Source organism: Enhydra lutris, unplaced genomic scaffold (genome assembly GCF_002288905.1).
Source record: "Enhydra lutris kenyoni isolate GAN:26980312 unplaced genomic scaffold, ASM228890v2 scaffoldscaffold6, whole genome shotgun sequence".
Classification (NCBI taxonomy): domain Eukaryota; kingdom Metazoa; phylum Chordata; class Mammalia; order Carnivora; family Mustelidae; genus Enhydra; species Enhydra lutris.
Window position 1 is genome coordinate 26,211,363 of NW_019154090.1, and position 20,417 is coordinate 26,231,779.

Sequence of the window (20,417 nt, forward strand, 5' to 3'; positions counted from 1 at the left end):
TCCCTCTACTTCAATTATTCATTCCCCTCGGCGCCGCCCCCGTCCCTCCCCCACCCCGCCAGGGCTGCGGCCGGATGGGGGCAGCTCCCCAGGGAAGGGAGGGGGGAAGGGAGGGGAGAGCATCCCAGGTCACCCTCTCCTTCCTTCCTCAGAGGCGTGGGGCCCCAGCCACACGCTTTCTGCCTCTCACCCCCACCCCACTGCACTTCTTTATTTCCCTTTTCTTCACCGCCCCTCTCTCCAAACTCTCCTCTGCCATTTATCTCCTCTGTTTACCTCCAGTGGCCTAGGTCTGAGGAGGGTAGGGGATAGGGACTTGGAAGCAAGGGGCTGCCTAGGCTGGCACCTCAGTAACTCTTTATCAATCACTGGATGCTAACTAGCCATTTCCTAGTTTCCAGAGTGTTTGCATATTGTTCTATCCCTTTCTTTGATCTTGAAGAGTCCTTTTTCCTATTGTCTTTTTCATATTGTTTTGAATGAGAAAATTGCAGCTCTGAGAGCTGCTGTCTCTTCCCCCAACTCTCCCCTTCCCCCAACTCTACCTTTTCCCTCCCTCAGGGACTGTTTTCTTCTGGCCACAGCCCTAGTAGAGTTTGGCAGGGAAGGGGCAACATCAGAGGGAACACCAGGTAGAGGGAAGAGCAAGTAAAAGGTCTGCAGGCCTGAGATTTAAGGGCATATTTTCAAGGAATTCTGAACCACAGATCCAGGGAGGTGGAAAGATGGGGCTGGATAGTTCTGAGGGATGAGATCCTAAATGTCCAAAAGATGTACTTTACCCAGGAAGCAATGGGAAACCACTGCAGAATTTGAGCAGGAGACAAATGTGATCAAGTCTGGATTTGGAAAGAAGCCCCTCTGCAGCCAGAGGAGAGAAATGCTCACTAGGAAACAGCTTGAGGGTGGAGAAGACAGAGAGAGAATATAACAGGAATTTAGGAGAGGAGGTGGGGTTGCTTATACATCCTGGATACCCCAACTCACCCCTAACCCCTATGCTCAGATTGGATGTGTCAGGGCATTTATTGCACAAACACTCATGTAGCAGTTTCTCTTTGCCTAGATCCCTGGAGCCATTATGCAATCACTAACTCACTTGATCCTCCCAATTTGTGAAGTAGTTTCTGTTGTTTACCTCCCATTTTACAGAAGAAGAAATTGAGTCACAGAGAAGTTAATTCATTTGTTTGGAGCCCCACAGTTACTGAGTGCTTGAACCAAATTCAAGCCATCATGTGGCCCTAGAGTAGGCTTTGCTATCTCACAAGGCGAGGAGAGTTTGGTGAGAAGGGGAAGAAGTGAAGAAGGGAGGCTTGAGGACCACCCTGCTTCAGAGTAGCTGGGAAGGGAAGATGAAGGGCGACAGCTGCCCTGGGTCAGGAAGGAGCAGCCATCTGCAGTCCTGCAGCCTAGCATCCCTTTCATGTCCAGGGACTGTTTTGGTCCCAGCAATGCTCAGGAGGTTGGAGAGCCAGCTGTGGCCCAAAGCTGAAAACAGAGTAGGAAGAGTTAGGGATTAAGAGAGTTTTCTAGGCTGGATTCAAAGCTAATAGTCTCTATCCGCAGGCATGTGTAGACTAGTGGGAGTTTTTGTGGGTTGGGCTGGAGGGGAGTCTGAATCCCAAGTGATTTACTTAGGAAGAGTATCTTTTCCCTTTTTTTCCTGTTCTACAGCCTTAAGCAGGGAGACTCATGGAGTGCACAGAGTCCTGGGCAGAGGGAAGCTCTGCCCTTGGACCCCCTAACAGCCCTGGGCCAGTTCTGTAAGTGTCTGGATCTCTGCCTTCTCACAGGTGCCTGGATGGGGCCTGACAGTGAGGTTCTCACTTCTGGGCCCCACCCCAGTGAAGGCAACTTCTCTCCCTCCCATGCCTATCCACATCCTAGGATCAGCCTGTTCAAACAGGCAGTAGATGACATGCTTTTTACGTCTGAGACTCTAGAACCAGGAAGCCTGGGTTCAAAACCTACTCACCTCTTCCTGACTCCATGACCTTGGGCAGTCCCTCAATTTCTCTTAGCTTCAGGGAAAAAAGCAAAATGGCGAAAGGTAACCAATGCTTTCCTTTTGGGGGTGGGGTGAGGATAATTAATGCTAATTTCTATCTAGGGTGATGCCTTCCACTGAAAGCCCTCCTGGATCTCCCACCGAACTGTGCCCCACACCTTATCCCTCAGAGAAATCTCTTTGATACTCCCCTGTTATGAGCTCCGTGACATTTTACTCTTTTCCTTCTTAACATCAGTACACTGGCATTTTAATCTTTTACGTGTGTCTGTTTGGAATTGCCTGGGAGCTCCATAAGAGTTGGGACATTTTATCTATTTTCTTCACTAACAATTGCCAAGTGCCCATTGTTGTGCCTGGCACCCAATAGGCATTTTATAAACATCACTGAATGCATGAGTGAGTGATCAACTCTATGAAATAGTTTCTGTTGTTCTCCCCATTTTATAAACTAGGTAACTGAGGGCAAGGGTGGTGACTCAAGGAACTATCAAGGCCTTGTGTATGTCAGGAATTGTGCTAAGAACTTTATGCATATTACCACAGGTTACCTTCAAACCAGCCCCCCTCTTTTTTTTTTTTTTTAAATCACAAGAAATCTTGAGACCCAGGCAGTTGCTGTCACTTGCCCAAAGCCATTGGTTAGGAACTAGCAGAGTTGGCTTTCAAGAACTCTACTTTAGGCAACTGGAGCGGTGACAGAAGAAGGATTTGATGAGCTGCCTGAAGTGTGGACCAGGTGGGAGTGACCTACCTATCAGTGGTACTGTAGAGGGGGTGGTAACATGACCTGAATGGTTTGAAATGGTGAGTTCTGAATGGCCTGAGATCAAAGGTCAGGGATTCAGACTAGGACCCATAAGAAGGACAGCAATGGCATTTTTGTGGAAGCCGGGGGTGGGGGGGGGCTCAGAACAGCTTGAGCAAAATCTGTGCAATAGGACTGAGTCAGGCTCATTTAAGGGCTGAAAAGAGGCTGGGTGTGACTAGAGTGGAAGGAGAGGGTGGACAGCAGTTTAGATCTGGACAGGCCCTGAGATCTTACCCAGTTCCCCAAGGCCCTCTCACATTTTACAGGTGGGAACACTGAGGCCCAAAGAGAAGTCCCACCTCTAGCAAGTGGCAGAAACCAATCTGGGAGTCTTTCCTTCATCCCCAAGGGAATGGTCTCTGAGCTTTGTTGGGAATCTTGGGAATCACTCTTGGAAGCAAGTTCAATCCATGCTTACTGCACCCTCTACTAGGACCAGTTTCTAATAATATTCCTTTAGTTCTTGGGTAAACTATGTACAAGATAATTGGCACAGCATTGTTTATAACTGCAAATATTGGGAATGACTCAAATGCCTATCGGTCGGGGACCAGCTAAATAAATCATGGACTTTCTGACAACAGAATGGCATATGGCAGTAAGGGAGGTCATGGAGCACTTTGTCTCCTAATACAGAGAGGCCTCCATGGGGACAAGCAAGGGATAGAATGGGGGTGGGGTGGGGAGTGAAGCTGGGTGAAAGGGAGGATAAGAATCTATCTTTGTATTTGTTGTGTATGCACAAGGAAACTTTGGAAGTCTACATAAGAAAATGAGATTATCAAAGAAGGCACAGGGCAGAAGGGAAACAGGATGGGAGAGGGAGACTTCTTTATGTGCCCATTTATAATTTTCTTTTTGGAATCATGGGAATGTATTTACCTATTAATAAAATAAAATAATAATGAGGACAGCTGCTACTCAGCTAAGGCTGAATGGTGTCATATGGGAATAAGCGGTCAGTATGGTCAGATTTTCTAATTACTCAAGAGAAGCCAGAAATCTGGATTTTATTGTACAATCTCTTGATTTTTAAATGTTGGCTCCATTTTTGCTCAGACAATTTTCAGGCCAAGTAAATAGGTCAGTGGGTCAGACATGGCCTGAGGGCCACCAGTTTCAGCCTCTAATGGCTTCCTGCTCCCAGGGCTGGAGTTCTCAACACCCCAGGGCCCCACCCCCACGTGGGCAGCAGAGGACAGAAAAGCGCCTTGTCCTGCCCCCCTCTCCTGGCACCCTCAAACCCTTGCATCTTGGGGCTGCGACATTTGGGGCTCTTAACTCAAGATCTGGAAGGCAGAGAGGGGTTATGAACTCTCAGATAATTCCCTCCCCCAGGGCCCTGCAGGCTTCGAGGCCCAGCTGCCTCCCGCTGCCCACCCATCTGTCCCTGGGAGGTGGGGACTGGAGCGAGGCTGGCAGTGATGGGGGTGGACAGGAGTCCCCGCTCTGAGCCTCGGATCACTGGGCTCTGTCCAGACGCAGAATCCAAAGGAAAAGTCTAGAGACTGTGAGAAAAGGAAAACAGGCTTGGCTGTACCTACTTGGTGTGTGCTGAGTTAATTCACCAAATTACCGAATGCCAGAACTGGAAAGACCCTAGGGGACCATGTCATCCAACTCCTTCACTGCACAGATTGGGAGATGGATCTCTGCTCCCCATTCACTGCCCCAGGCTGTGGTCTTGTCACTTCTCTCCTGGACAACTGGACAGGACCAGCCTCCTCATTGGGCTCCCTGCAGCCCCTTTTTCGCTCCTAATGTTTAGTCTCCACCCTTAGTCAGAGGGATCTTTTTCAAAAAGAAATCTGATCAGGTTCCCTGTCCGCTCAAAACCTTCTGACTACTTCCTACCCTACTTTGAGCCAAAGTCTTCAGCCCAGCCTACAATTTCCTGCTCTCCTCTCTAACCTCACCTCCCCCAGTCTTTCCTTCCTTCATTCTGTTCCAGTCACTGGCTCTTTGCTACTCTCTTACCATCCCAACCTAAACCCTCCTGCCTGGCTTTGTTCCCACAATTCCCCCAAGTATTCACAAGGCTCCATTTTACTCTTCTGTAAAATGTTGCCTCTTTAGAAGGGTTTTCCTGGTAACTCCCCCCTGATACTCTATCCCTTCACCTGCCTTATTTTTATCCACAACATTTATTCACTGTATGATGTTATAATATGTATTTGTTTGTTTCTTGCTTAGAATGTAAGATCTGTGAAGGCAGCAATCATCCCTATGTCGTTCACCACTGTGTCCTCCACACTTAGTGCAACTTAGCACGTCCATGTGTAGGGATCCTGAGCCAGCTGTGACATGAAAGGACACAAGTCTATAACTGAAGTATCAGCCAGTCCTGAGTCTGTCGTTACCTGCTTAGGTGACCTTGAGCGAGTCACCTCACTTATCTTCTCTGGGCCTCAGTTTCCTCATTTGTAAAACAAGGGAGTCACTCAGATACCTTCAATTCAATGACCCTGGAAGGTCTTCCCTGTTCTGATGTCACTTTCTTCCGATGGAATCTGAAAGTCCTTTAAACAATTGTGTTTATTTACTTACTTATTGAGTAGTTAACACAGTCAGGTGGCTCAAAGTCCAGAGGTGCAAAGGGGACCCATTTGTCTGTCCTACCTTGTCCTCCAGCCATCACTCTCCTTTCTGGAGGCATTTAATGACAAGTTTCCTCTCTCAGTCTCTCTTTCATCTACTTATCTCTAAACCCTATTTCACCATTTTGAAGCACATAGCTTAATTATACATGGTTCTGTCCTTTGTGTTTTGTTCATGGAATAGCACTTTGGGAGGTCACTCCTCGTCAGTGCAGAGTGCCCTGGCTCTTTTTCATGGCTTCACAGCATTCTCTTGCAAGGATGGTCCATACTCTACTTCGCCAACCCCCTAAATAATGGGCAGTTAGGTTGTCTCTGGTCTGTTACAACAATCCGTCAGTGAATAATTTTGTGGACACACCATTTGGGGTATCTGTAGACTAAATCCATTTGCTGATGGACTGGTATGTGCGTTGATAATTTAGAGAGACACCTCTCTAGAGACCATGCCGATGTGTCCCACACATACTGGCATTGAGTAAAAGTGCTTATAAAAGGGTTTTTTTAAATGGACTGCAATTCAGCCTCAAGACTCCTTGCAGATGGGGGGATCATGCCACCTTGCTAACCCTGGTTCTTCTTCAAAAAAAGTATCCTACTTCATGATGTGTGGTGGTAAGCATCAAAGGAGATAGTATGGGGAAAGTGCTCAGCACCTTTCCTGGCACACATTAGGGCCTCTGTAAAGATTAGCCATTCCTCCTCTGCTTAATGTTATTATCTGCCCCCAGACTGTGGGCTCTGTGGGAACAAGGACCTTGTCTGCCTTGTTCACTGCTGGAGCACAGCTAACAGAAGATGTCTAATAATTACTTATCGAGTGAATGAGTCCACTTCTCAATGTCACTTTGCCCACCAGGCCGTCCATTGTGACCTCGCTCCTGCCTACCCATTCAACTTCAACTCCTATCCCTCTTTCCCCTTCTCCTTGGGTTCTAGCCACACTGGACTTCTCTAAGTTCCCTCCTGCCACAGTGTCTTTGCATGTGCTGTTCCCCCTGCTGGAAATAGTTTCTCTACCTCACCTTCACACATAGCTTCTCCATTTGCTTAGTTTCTTTTTTTGTCATCCTTAGATCTTGGGTCAAAGGTCACTTTTTAAAAAAAGCTTCTTTTACTCCACTGCCTGATTAAAGGTAGGTTAAGATATATAATCTTATTGGACTCTGAGCTTTTCATTTGAACCTTATTGCAGTTAAGAATGGTACATGCGGGGTGCCTGGGTGGCTCGGTGGGTTAAAGACTCTGCCTTTGGCTTGGGTTGTGATCCTGGGGTCCTGGGATCGAGCCCCACATCGGGTTCTCTGCTCAGCGGGGAGCTAGCTTCCCTTCCTACCTCTCTGCCTGCCTCTCTGCCTACCTGTGATCTCTGTCTGTCAAATAAATAAATAAAATCTTAAAAAAAAAAAAAGAATGGTACATGCACAAATGTCAATCTTTTCCTTGTGACTAAAACCCCACAGGACTTGGGACAGACTAGGCCTGTCCTATTTCCCAGTGGGTCCCAATGGCCTGGCATAGGCTAGACACTCAATAACCACTGCCTTGAGTGACTGAGTGAATGCCAACCTCTATTTTACAGATGAGTTGAGCCTCTCCTCTCCACCCAAGACAGGGGAAGTCTTGACTCCGTGTTTCACCCTCTTTCCAGTGGAATGAGCAACTCCTCAAAGGTTCTAGTTGGTGAAGAAGAGGAGAGAGGTGAGCGAGACAGACTGGATCCTTAATTTCCTCCAACACATGATTAGGTCATGGGTACACTCAACTGTTCAGTAGACCTCTCCTGCAGGTCCTGGGGACCTGAAAGGAAGCCCATGGAACCCCTAGCCCCAGTGGGCTCCAAGGCCAGTGAGAAAGCCAAAACAGTGGCAAAAAAAACAGGTAGTCCAAAACAAAAAAATGACTGGTGTCAAAAGAAAAGAAGGACCAAATTTCCTGTGGAAGACCTGAGGGAGAGTGAGCTTCCTGGGGAGTTAGGGGTGTTGGGGGAGGGTGTCTTCTTAGGAGGAGGGGCCTTAGGGGAAGAGTAAGCACTCAACAAGTGGAGAAGGAACGCGAAGAATATTCCAGGCAGAAGGCACAGCCTGAGCAAAGACAGAGAGGTGAGAACCTTGGGACGTGTTGGGGGACTAGGGTTCAAGAAGTGTGGAGGAAGATGAGGCCAAGAAGAAGCTGAGCTCACAGACAAGCACCAGGAGACATGGCCCTAAAAGGTCATTGCAGCACTTCTAGTAAAGACAGAAAACAACTTAAATGTCCTTTCACGAAAGAATTGTTTAATAAATATGATGCTTACCTCCACACTGACCAGCCAGAGACAGATGACTAATGTCTAACATCAGTGAGGATATGCATCACCGGTAGGGGAGTAAATGAGCACAGCCGTTCTGGAGAGGAGTGTGGTAGTATTTAGGGAAAAGAAGCATATTCATGCCTTATGACAAGGCAATAGCGCGCTAGCGTGATCAGGGTGGCTCTGTGTGGACTGATGGAGAGAAGAAAGGGAACTCAAGCATCCACAACCAAGGGAGAAGACAATTGAAATGAGGGGGGAAGGAGCTCGGGTTCTCTGGAGCTTCCAGGAGGAAGGACCTAGAGATACACAGAGTAGATGGACAGAGCTGAAAATACCAGATGAGAAAAAATAAAGGAGCAGGACATGAACATGGGTTGTATCACAATAATATTTATCTGGATTTAAAACACATATCCAGTTTATCCATTTCTATTAAAACTGGCCGAACCTAGCAACTCCACTCCTGGATAGAGACACAACAGCAAGGCTTGCATACGTGTTTATACTCATAGACATACAACTGTTCCTATCTGCACTTTGTAACAGCCCCACGCTGGAACCCACCATATGTCACCCATGGCAGCAGAATGGCTTAATTGTGGTGTATTTCGACCAGTGGAATACTTTACAGCATTGAAAGTAAGTGATCCATCCCAACTACACACATAATAGAGATAAATCTCATGAACAAAATGATGAGCAAAGGAAGTCAGACACAAAAGAGCATACACTGCGTGATTCCATTTGTATAAATGTCAAAAACAGACAAAATCAATGGCTGGTGTTAGAAGTGCAGGTGGAGGTTAGTCTTAGGGCAGTGGCTGGGAGGCCTTGCAGGGGATCTCCTAGTTCTGTGGTTTGATCTGGTTATATAGGCGTGTTACATTTTTGAAAGTTCACGAACTGTCGTATACTTACGATTTGTCCTCTTCTCTTTGTGTGTGTGATACCTTCATTAAATTTTTTAAAAAACCCATAAGCACACAAAACAGCTATTGTGCATTTTGTAAGCAGTCTCAAATATTTAAGGACGTCTATCAAACACAGAGAGAGTTTTAGTGAGGTCAGAATTGAGGGGGTTGGGGAGGAAAAGGAGGAAATGGTACAAACAAGAGAGGATCCTTGCAGATTACCTCCTGACCCTGTGCTAAGAACTGAGTGGTGGGACCTAGTCAACCCTCTGTACTTCAATGCATAAGAAATAAATGTAAAATTTAATTTAGAAAGCTAGAGAAACAAATGAAACATGGTACTTCTACACCATAGAAAACATGGCAGCTGTCAGAAGGCAGGAGAGTGATCTAAATATACCAATCAAAAATGTCCAAGAGAGGGTGCCTGGGTGGCTCAGGTGGTTGAGTGTCTGTCTTCGGCTCAGGTCATGATCTCTGAGTCCTGGGATCGAGCCCTGCATTGGGCTCCTGGTTCAGTGGGAAGTCTGCTTCTGCCTCTCCCCCTGCTGTGCTCTCTTTCTCTCAAATAAATAAATAAGTAAACCTTTATTTTAAAAAGTTTCTTTTAAGAAAACGTCCAAGAGTAAACAGACTACAGAGGGATGCATTTGTGAGTGCTGCCCTCCATCCGCCATCCCGCCCTGCCACCCACATGATGGTTGCCCCTATTTTCTGGGGGTTCCTAACTATGTCTTTAAATGAATATCACGGTTCTGAAAAGACGCACTCAAACAGGAACTCTAAGGGGAACTGGGATGGGGGGAGGGGTGTCAAAAAGGAACTTGAGTCTTTTCTGTAATGTTTTCACTTTTGGTAAGAAGAATCTATTCCTGGAATTTAAAATGAATAGATTTAGTGTTTAAGGTAGTAGTAAAGTCCAGTGCAGGGAGGCCTGGAATGTTCTGACCTTGCATTCTCTTTGAGGTCACTTAAGATTTTTCAAGTCGAGCCATGGGACCGTCTGTTGCCTGACGAAATCGGGGCGAGGGGAGCTGGAAGACAGGTCCCCACCTGGCGTCCCCATCTGGCTGCATGACCTCAGCGGGGTCTTATCCCCTTTCCGGGCCTCAGTGTCTTCATCTGCCCTATGGGAATCAGGTTTCTGTGTTATTAGGGGGTGTGGGAGGATGAGGTGAGGGCACAGAGGAAGATTGTATGAATATAAGGATTATTCTCTGGGTCAGAGGAGGAGAAGGAGTGGAGCCCTCCCCTCCACCTGCCAAGCCCACAAGGGCGCAAAGGAAGCAGAGAGGGGCTGGGGACCACCCAGGAGAGCAAACAGTCCATCTGTGGGACAGGGGCACGTTGTCAGCAGCTGGGAGGCCCAGCCTGGACTACTCACAGGCCAGAGCCCATGAGGCAACCACCCAGGTTGCCTGGAGAATTGGGGTATTGAGCGGGCTTCTTGCTGCTCCCAGCCCCAGTGCAGCTACAGTCCTGTTGCCTCTCCAAGTCCCCATCATCACTTTCCCACCCTTAATATCCCACTCCTGGGGCTGTTCCCCTCCCCCTTTTTAACCCATCTTAGCCCCACAGCCGGAGAATGCTTTCACAAAGTAAACTCCATCATGTTCCATACTCCCTCAAAACCTTCCAGTAGCCTCTCACGGATCTATGAACAAAATCCAATTCCCTTACCTTAGCCAAAAAGTTCTGGCATGATCTGCCACTCCCACCGCCCACCTCCAGCATAGGGGTTAAGAGCCTGGCCTCAAAGAGAATCTGCCCGGTTAGAGTTCTGGCTCTTTCCTTCCTCCATTCACTCAAAAATGCCTACTGACCACCTGTTATGCACTAGGCACTGTTCTAGGCATTTGGGATACATCAGTGACAAATGAGACAAAGATTCCTGCTCTCGCGGAACTCCCTTTCTAGCAGAAGGAGACTAACAGTAAATACAAGTAAGTTAATTACATAACACACTGGAAAGTGACAAATGCTATGAGAAAAAGGAGGAAAAGTGGAGCAGAGGAAGTTGATCAGAGTACGGGGACGAGCGGGGTTTACAGTTTTAAATGCAGGCAAGTGGTCGGGGAAGGTCTCACTGGGAAGGTGAAATTTAAGCCAAGACTTGTAGCAAGGGAAGAAGGGAGACGTGCAGCCATGAGGGCAGAGGGAAACAGTGGTGAGATAGGCAGGAAATGCCTCAGAGAGGCAGGGCTGGGCAGACAGGGCCTCATGGGTCTGGGCAAGGAGTTTGGCTTTTACTGAGTAAGATGTGAGTTTTGGGGGGTTTTTGACCATAAGGGGTGGGGGAAGCAAGACAGGGAAGGAGCAGAAGCCCAGCAGACCTTGCAGGTGTCCTGTGAATGGTGACTTTAGCTTGATCCCATGGGGGGACTGTGGGATGTAAGTCATACCTCCGAGTTATCCACCCACACAGGCACCAGCATCCCAGGCAAGGAAGGTAGGCTTTCATATCTCTGAAATAATGGGTTATAAGTTAGGCAGAAGATAAGTCACCCCAGGAGGCTTCAGCAGCCTGTGGGCAAGGGCTGGTCATTGAATGCATATCCAAAGAGGGTGCACAGTAAAAGGAGATCCTAGGGGGATGGGTACAGCATTAATCTTGTTGGCTCCAGTCCCCAAACACCAAAGTCCCAGCAGCCATATCCCTTCTGGCCTGGGCTGAGGGTGACAAAAGATCAGGGGTGTGCCCAGTGTGACCAAGCAGGGTTTTTCTGGTTAGGGATCAGCACCCCCAGACCTCTGCCCACCCCTGAACCCCCACTCAAGCCTGCAGAAAGATTCATCTTCTGCAATATCCTGACCATGTGGCAGTCCAGGCTTCCTTCTGGGATTCGAACTAGTTACCCTCACCTTAGTTCTGCCCATCTTTGAATATTGTGGATTTTAGAAAGTTCTGCTTCATGTTCAGTCTACTCTTTTATTCTGTAAACATTGGCTGAGCACCCACTGTGTGCAAGGCACTGTTCTAAGTTCTAAATACACAGCAGAGAACAAGACAGATATGGTTTCCGCCCTCAAGCTTACAGCTGGACAGGCAGATGATTGGAGAAAAAGATAGTATTTAAGCACAGAGTTGGGGACACTGGGGAAGCTGTGTGAGTCTAGAGGAGACTCCAGACCCTTGGGAAGAGGTGACACCAAGCTGATTAGTGGAGGTGTACCTTGACACAGGTACAAAAGTGCAGGAGAAAATTAATCCAGGCTAATGAGGAGTGAGTGCAAAGGCCCTGAGATGCGCCCCCCCTTGCCTGCTACCCCCACTGCTACTCCCTGATGCAATGACCATCCTCACTTTCTTAGATGATTGTAGCAGCCTTCCTCTTGGGTTTCCCAAAGAGGGACAACGAAGCTGGGATATGCAGTCACTAACTCTTCTGTCTTCTTGGTTAAGGGTCACTCCTATGGGCCTTCACTCACCAGCATTCCCCCAGTCAGCTCGCATCTGTGAGCAGAGAGAAGCCGGAAGCCACAGGCTTGTGCACCATTGTGTGCAGCTGACATCCAGGGAGGGCTTCTCCGGTTTGGGCAGGGCACCTACAACCCCTTCTATAGAATTGTCTGCTCAATATCCCCTTTCTGACCTCATCTCCTATCTTCTTCCCCTTGCTCATTCTGTTCTACCTACACTGACCTTGCTAGCCTTCCAATTTGCCAAACAAAGCCTCATCTCAGGGCCTTCACATTTGCTATTCTGTTTCCCCCAGACATTCACATGGGGGAACATGTTTCCCCCAGACATTCACATGGCTCACCCCTCACCTATTCCACATCTCTGCTCCAGGGCAACCTCATTAGAGAAGCCCTCCCTGACCACCTTGTTGGAGATAGCCCCTCCATCAGTTTTTCTCTATCTTGTCCTGAACTGCTGTTTTCCATAGCATTTATCCACCTGACACATATCTACTTGTTCCTGTGTTTATCATCTGTCTCTCCTGCCAGACTGGAAGCTTTCTGAGGGCAAGGACCATGTCTGGATTTTGCTCACGGCAGAGGTCCTCTAACAGGGTCTGGGCAGTCAATAAATGGTTCCAAACACAAATGAAACATATGACTTCCCTCCCCAACACTTTCAGTGGCCAGAAGTGCTCTCTAAGGGACAGTCACAGTCAATTTGGGAGCCTACTTTAACCCTTCCCCATCCAGGCTCATTTGGCAGGGGTCAAGGGTCAGCCTGGTCTAGCCCTCTTGGGGCCCCAATGTCTTCAGAAGAGACCTGGTCCTGGGGTCTAGGCCCTAGGGATGCCTGGTAAGCCCTGTTTCTCCTTTGGCAAATCTTCCTCCTTCCTTCATAGGGACTGTGCCTGCGTTTCTGAACCAGAAGGTGTTTACACAAAACATCTTGGGTTTGGCGACAAATTCACCCTCAGTGAGGAATCCTTAATGAAGCTCCTTCTTCCCCTAGGCAGGGCAGCTTTAGAGAAAATTAGCTCTGTCTCTGGCACTTGAAGGAAGCCAAGGCCAGGCAAGGAGGAGTTCCTATTGGAGTTTCTGGGGCGACAATCTGGGGGAGAGGTTTTTTTGGTTTTGTTTTGTTTTCAGAGACAGCCGTTGTATAGAGACCAGAACCTAGACACACATTTGCTCCTGACTTTCTGTGTGACAAAGCATTGCCTTTCTCCTGGCCTCAGTTTACAGCTATGAAATGGGCAGTGATAACCCATCTCTACACAAATTGTGAAATTCAAACAAGACAAGGGATGTAAAAGGGCTTGGTTGCGAGGGACCGAATGAGAGCATAAAAAAGCTGGAATCAGGGAGGCAGGAGGTCAGAATTCAAGTCTCAGGTCTGCTGTTGACTTTGTAAGATCCTCACCTCCCTCTGGGCTTCAGCTTTTTCACATGTATAATGAGGGGTTTGGGCATGAAGATCCCTAGGGAGCCTTCTTGTTCTGAAGGACAGCCACATTCCACCTGCATTCCTCTTCTTGGAGGTCCTTCCAAATCCCATGGCCCACGCTGATTTGCTTTCTAGCACTTATGGAACTTCTTTTCTGAGCTGACGCTTCATCGCTCACTGCACATGGTTTTCCAGCCCCTTCTTTGCGTCTAGGTCAACTGCTGTGGACATTGGGCCCAAGACAGAGGTTTAACAAATACTGGTGAAGGCTGAATTTTATTTATTTATTTTAAAGATTCTATTTATTTATTTCACAGAGAGAGAGGGAGAGATCACAAGAGGGCAGACAGAGAGAAAGGGGGAAGCAGGATCCCTGCTGGAGCAGAGAGCCCGATATGGGGCTCTATTCCAGGACCCTGAGATCATAACCTGAGCTGAAGGCAGAAGCTTAACCCACTGAGCCACTCGGGCGCCCCCAAAGTTGAATTTTAAAAATGATTCCTGCCTCCTTCTGATCCTGCAGAGAGACAATGAGGGGGATTTGTATCACTCCATTTTATAAATTGGAAACTGAAGGTGTCAGATGTTAAATAGAAGTCACACTGATAGGCTTTCTCGGTGTTCCTTAGACAGGGGAAGAATGATTTGTATTATGCCAAAACACTTATCACTGCTTGCCATAGTATGTAACTACTTGTTTTGTCATGAACTGTCGTTTTTCCCACTCGGATGAAGTTACACGAGGGCAGGGACTATGTTTTATTCACTGCTGCACCCTCAGCACCTAAGACTGCCTGGCCCCTCGCAGGTGCTCAACAGAGGAAGGGAGGTAGGAAGCATAGGAGGCCGCTCTGCGGACTATACTTTCTGAGCCTGCAGGGGCCGCTCCAATCTCGCCCCCAAAAGTAGGCCCCGCCTCTCGCGTCCTGCGGTCGCTTGCGAGTTGGAGCCTGCGCACCACAGTTCTTTTCATTGCGCTTGCGCGCCGGAAGCCTTGCCCAGGCGCGTGCGCAGCCGACGCCGCTCCCAAACGGAGTTTAGGCGGTGTAGCGGCCGGCGAGAGTCGGAGTTGGCGGACACCATGCTGTCACCAGAGGCGGAGCGAGTGCTGCGGTACCTGGTGGAGGTGGAAGAGCTCGCCGAGGAGGTGCTGGCGGACAAGCGGCAGGTAGGAGCCCCGTTCGTGGCTCTGGGGCCGGGGTTCGGCGGTTGGGGCCTGGCGGCGAGCGCTGTAGGCCGCGTGCGGGTTTCGGAATCCCAGTGGGCTGGTGGGGCTCACGGCGGTGACCACAGACGTGGGGCTGTGGGGAGGCAAGGTGGGCCAGACATCTGCTACGGCGCCGCGCTTCACGTATTTATTACCACGTATTAAATGAGCGCCTGGTCGGTGCCGGGGATTCTGTCTCCACCGTTCCTCCCTCACTCTCCGTGCCCTCCGGATCCCGAGCCGCTATCTCTTTGTGTGGTTTACTTGAACACCTTTTTCAGAATGCAGTTCCCTCTCAGGCCCCATCCCACCGACCGTGGGTGCACTGCCTTCGCCAAGGCTCTCAGGAGAAGAGGAAGAGAAAAGAGACCGGAGTAGTCTTGAGATTGGGCAGGTGGGGACGCTTTGTACACCTGCATAGGAAGTCTGGGTCTTGTGCTAATTTAAGTGCTAAGTGTTTGGAGAGATTTATTGGGGGAAAGGAGAGTGATGTGACTGGATTTAGGCTGTAAAAGGATTCCTCTGGCTGCTGTGTGGAGCACAGAACGTAGGGGGGCAAGGGGCCTGTGAGGGGCCACTGCCAAAGTTCAGGCAAGGGATGGGTTTGGGCCAGGGAGGTGGTGATGAAGACAAATGAGTGGGTCAGAGGTATATTTTGGAGGCGGATTTAGTAGGCCTTGATGATGGTAGTATGTGGGTTGAGGGAGTAGGAGGAGTGGAGAATGATTCATGACTCCTCATTTCCAGTTAGAATAATTGGATGATTGGTAGGGTATTTACTGAAAAGTGGAAGACTGGGGTAAGTGCCCATTAAATTAAACACTGCATCAGGGTGTGCGTGATGATAATAAAGTAGCGATTAAAATGTCTCAAGCACTTACTGTGTGTCAGGTTCTATGCTAGCTCATTTAGTTCCTGGCTCAGTAACCTGGGAGGTAGGTGCCATTCATCCCTCCACTTCTCAGAAGGTGAAATTACACAGCTCACATTCAAAACTTGGTATTGCAGACGCTCCAGAGCCAACGCTCTCAAGAAACTGTACTGCCTCCTTACTTCCTTAGTAGCTTCTGTGATGCTAGGTCAGAAACAGCTGGAGGAGCTTGTCCAGGGGGAGGCTTTGACTCCCCTCCTGATTCTGAAATGCTCTAAAGCTTGAGCATTAGCTCTCCTGTGAATAATAATGAATTATCCCATTTAATCAGCAAATATTTCCCCAGCACTTCTCTGTGGGGACAGTACCTGCACCCTTCACAAAGCATGGTCTTTAAAGACCTGGAAAGCGAATAGGGGAAGAAACACATTTACACATCAGTGTGCTTTAAGCGTGACATTGGAAGAAACCCAGGAATGATGCCTTGTCTCTGTTGGGTTTTAACAGCCCTGGTCTGTTGGAAGGTGGCGGTTTGGGACAGGAGGGAGCTGAGTTCCCTCCTGCCCCTGTGCTTTGCAGATTGTGGACCTGGACACCAAAAGAAATCAGAACCGGGAGGGCCTACGGGCCTTGCAGAAGGATCTCAGCCTCTCTGGTAAGTCAAGGTTTTGTCACTACAGCCCTGGAGGTGTGTTGTTTTCCTTCCAAGGCTTTCAACTTGTCCCTAATAGAGACCAAAAGCCACACATATGTGACACAGCTTGTGGAGATGAGGAAGAAAATGTTGCAGGTCTAACACTGGTCTGCTTGCTGTTCCTAAGACCCCAAGCAAATTACTGGTCTTTGCTGTTCCTGTTTCCTTTGCCTAGCTCACTCTTTCCTCAGATGTCTGCAGGGTTCATGCCTCTCGCTTTCTTCAGATCTCTGCCCAAATGTCACATAATCAGTGAGGCAATCCCTCTGACCCTGCTTTATTTTTCTCCAGAGTACTTAGCCTTATCACGGTCTCACAAATTGTATCTTTGCTTATTTATTCCTTCTCCTCCACTATATCATAAGCCCGATGAGGGCAGAAACTTTGTCTTGTTCTGCTGTGTTCTCAGCATCTAAAGCAAAGCCTGGCAGAGAATAGGTGTTCAAAAATATTTGTTGACAGAGTGACCATTTGCCATTTCAGAAGATGTGATGGTTTGCTTCGGGAACATGTTTATCAAGATGCCTCATTCTCAAACGAAGGAAATGATTGAGAAAGGTAAGGCCTTCTGGGGATGCGTCAGGGACACGTCTCCCCTGCCAGCCTCGGTCTTAACCCAGAACTGAGTCAGGCTTTGGGCCATCTAATGAGAGGCAGCTGCATTACAGGGCTCAGATCGGTGTGGGTTTTAATCCCTGCTCTGCCAGTCTTGAGTTATTTCCTCATCTCTGAAGGAGGGGATGCATCCCCAGAGCACAGTTGTGAAGTGGAGATAAAACTCTGTGTACATAGCTTAGTGTTTGTTTATCAGTGAGGAACGAGCTGGGCCACAAATACAGAAAACCCAATAAATGGAGGTTTGGGAAATCTGGTTCTGTTTTTCTCGTCAGTTGTTCACAGGTAGGCCGTCCAGGACGGGCACTGACACTCAGCAAGGTCACCCTCATGTATTCTTGGAGGGGCTGTGTCATCATCTCAGGCCTCATGTCCATAGGCCAGCCTGCAGGAATGGCAGAGGGCTTGCTTTCTCCATTTATGGCCTTGCCTTCTGTTTAGAAATATTGCTGTTCTCCTCAGACTTCTCACATCTCATTAGCGAGAACTGCGTCATGTGCTCCCCACCCCTGTAGCTGCAAGGGAGCCTGGCACAGTGCGCTTTTCTGTTTCACAGCCCTGCCGTAGAGATTGTACTGAAAATGGAGGTTTGGGGAGAGCGAGCCTCTAGGGTCTGCCACAGCCTGGGCACTCAGCATGTTACTCAAATCTTCACAACTGCGATCCTGGAGGCTCTTTGGAGAAGCATCATAAAGGCAAAAGGTTAAGGTGCAGATGCGTCCTTGGCTGGAAAAAGGAAAGATTATGCATGTTTTCTCTTCCCCTACCCTTGAAAATATATGTACCAAAGGACCAGCAAGGTGGCCTCTTTCCCTGAAGGCAGAATTTCTCTATCCTTGTTGAAATAAAATTTTAGCAAAGGAGACTGTATCAACTTAGAGAACTTGCCAGATTCCTGTTGGAAAATACACACTAATATTACGGTTATAAAATTAAGAGTTGTCATTGCACTTGAGTGGTGGGCAGGCCACTCAGGCTGACCTTTCAGAGGGGTCACTGGCCTGGGTTCAGGATTTGATCCTCAGCTGTCTCGGCCCACAAGTGTGGTCTTGGCACCATACCTAGAAGGGTTCTGGGACATTATCATCACTGGTTCTCAGGGGTCGATGGGAGCTCAACAAGCTCATAAGAGACCAGGGTTGCTCATTTACCATGAGCGCCAGAACCATTGCCCAGGCTAGAGGGCTTGGCTGCTCTGGTGTTCGCCCCATCAGAAAGAGCGAAAATCTGTGGGGAGGACAGACTAGCCAGCGTGTCATCGTGAGCAGGTGGAGTCAGGTGACATTAAGCAGTTGCATCACCAAGCTTTGTAGCCTCTACTTCTCACAGTGCAGTTTGCATTCAGGTGCATCCATCTTGGCAAGATAATCCTTTCTGTTCACGGTGAATAGGTTAAGCCTGAACATCAGGTTTGACCATTGATTGTTTAGGTCACATGTTACCGCGGTCATGTTGTTTAAAAACTGCTCACCTTGATGGACTTGGGTTTGTGAGATTCCTTAGCCACACATTTTCCAACCGTCTGGGATGGGCTGGGTCTAGGTTCTTCATTCTGGTCTCATGTTTCAGTATTCTGTAATTTCACAGTGGGAGGGGGACCTACTGTCCAGATGTTGCCTTCCCTACCCCCGAACAGCCAAAGGTACTTTGTATAATGAAAACAGGTCAGTGGACAGAGAGGTGGGTCCTCAGTCCTGTCCTGGGCTCTCTTAGCTGTCTTGGGCAAATCACCTCCCTCCTCTAGCTCTTTAGTTCCTTCCTCAGTTGGTCTCTGAGGTCCCCTTCTTCCCAAATGCCAGGAGCCCTTGCTTTCAAGGAGGCTGGAGAAAAGCTGACATCCCCAGCTGCCTCTGGGTCAGTGTGTCTGTAGTATAACCCCATCCTCTGCCCACCTCATCTTTTTCAGATCAGGATCATCTGGATAAAGAAATAGAGAAACTCCGGAAACAACTTAAAGTGAAAGTTAACCGCCTCTTTGAGGCCCAAGGTATGGGCCTGGATGGAACTGGAAACCGGGAGGGGAGAGAACTGTCCACATGGACTTTACAGAGCATGGGTGGGAAGCCTCTCCCAGGTGGGTGGGCGAGGGCCTGGGTGGCACATGAGCCACCCGGAGGCTGTGGGCAGGGTGGTGGTCATAGCTGCCCAGAGATGGAATGGACAGAGAGGTTTGTGGGGTGTTACTCCTGTGTCAAGTTGTCTTCTGCCGTAAGAGGAACAGCCTCGGGTGTCTTACGTTATATCCTAGGGCATGGTACAGGAACCAGAACAGCTCTAACTGAGGGGACTCAGAGGGCCTCAGGTCAGATGGTCAAGGTCAGAGCTGAACTTCTGGGTGACCCTAACCACTGCAGACCGGTCGCAGGTGTGGCAGCAATCAGTAGGTTTGTGAGCAGCAGTCGTGACTCTGCAGGTTCTTGGGGACTGTGTGCTTTGTCCAATACACTGCAGAACTCGAGGCCCTTCCTGTTAGACCTTAAGGCTAAGTGTTTGGCAGCATGGATGCCGCAAAAACCCCTTCCTGGGCCTGACTCCAGGGCCAGCAGGAGGTAGGAGAACAGGAGGCCCGACTTACTGATGGATTGTTTTTTCCCCTTAGGCAAACCAGAGTTGAAGGGTTTTAACCTGAACCCCCTCAACCAGGATGAACTTAAAGCTCTCAAGATCATTTTAAAAGGATGAAGCTTAAGAACCATGATGGGGGACCTATGACAGCATCTCCCCCTGTGGTCATGGAGGACCCGGGACTCTCCAGCTTCATAACCTGCAAGGACATGATCTACACTGCTAGGAGATTGGTGTCAGGAATCTGAGCGTGAGAAGCCTCTGTCTGTGGGGATTGTGACTTTGTGACGGCAGGAGGGAGCCCTCGGCCTGCCAGTGTCTGCTGGGTCCCACCATTGGAGCTGGATGGACACAAGACCCATTGATGGGCCTTGGCAGCCACCAGCGGTGGGCGGGGGCAGTGCCCGTGGGGGTGAGAATGACCGCAGCAGGCACTTCTGACAAGGGCCTGCTGTTCAGATGGGCCCCCAGCAGCAGCAGGGAGCATCATTCCTGCATTCCTTTCAGGAACAGAGGCATTCTCAAGCAGCATGCAGTGGAATTAGAGTAAAGCGGGAAGCTCATAGGTGGTTTCTGAATGAAGGACAGAATCTCGGTGCTTCATAGGTCACTGCAGCCATCTGTGGGGCAGACACGCCGTTCCCCACCACGGCCTCCGCTGTGGCCCTTTTTTCCTGCCTGCCCTTGGGACGGAGCCCAGAGCCGGTGCTGCATAGCAGACTCGGCACCTGCTGTTGAGTCAGAAAGTCCTTGCAGAGTCCTGCGCTGGGGGTGGGGGAGGGAGCTGCCTCTTCACATAGCTCTCCGCCGCCTCTGAAGGCAGGCCCTGGGCTGGACTGCTCAGAGTTCCTGCCTGCCCTCCGTGCTCTCCGATCCTGGGGTCAGTGTGCTGTGAGGGCAGCACTGTGTCTTTCATGTTCATTGAGGGCTTAATAAACGTTTCCTAAGGGAATGAACGGTAACTCTGTTCTTTACCTCATCTTGTCCTTA

At 49.0% G+C, this 20,417-nt stretch overlaps 1 protein-coding gene across 1 annotated transcript; it reads left to right on the forward strand.

Moving 5' to 3' along the window:
- The first annotated feature begins 14,481 nt into the window (after nt 1–14,481).
- LOC111141854 (p53 and DNA damage regulated 1) lies at nt 14,482–20,379 on the forward strand. Its single transcript, XM_022494699.1, has 5 exons — nt 14,482–14,643; nt 16,133–16,208; nt 16,731–16,805; nt 18,769–18,849; nt 19,462–20,379. Exons 1-5 carry the CDS (start codon nt 14,557–14,559, stop codon nt 19,542–19,544), a joined length of 402 nt encoding a protein of 133 aa, XP_022350407.1. The 5' UTR covers nt 14,482–14,556; the 3' UTR covers nt 19,545–20,379.
- Nucleotides 20,380–20,417: the final 38 nt, after the last annotated feature.

What these genes read in the sequence shown, in the direction of transcription:
- LOC111141854 (XM_022494699.1), top strand. Translation starts at nt 14,557, where the DNA reads ATGCTGTCACCAGAGGCGGAGCGAGTGCTGCGGTACCTGGTGGAGGTG. An exon ending in GAAGGATCTCAGCCTCTCTG is followed by an intron (nt 16,209 to 16,730) that starts GTAAGTCAAGGT and finishes TTGCCATTTCAG; the next exon opens with AAGATGTGATGGTTTGCTTC. An exon ending in GAAGGAAATGATTGAGAAAG is followed by an intron (nt 16,806 to 18,768) that starts GTAAGGCCTTCT and finishes CATCTTTTTCAG; the next exon opens with ATCAGGATCATCTGGATAAA.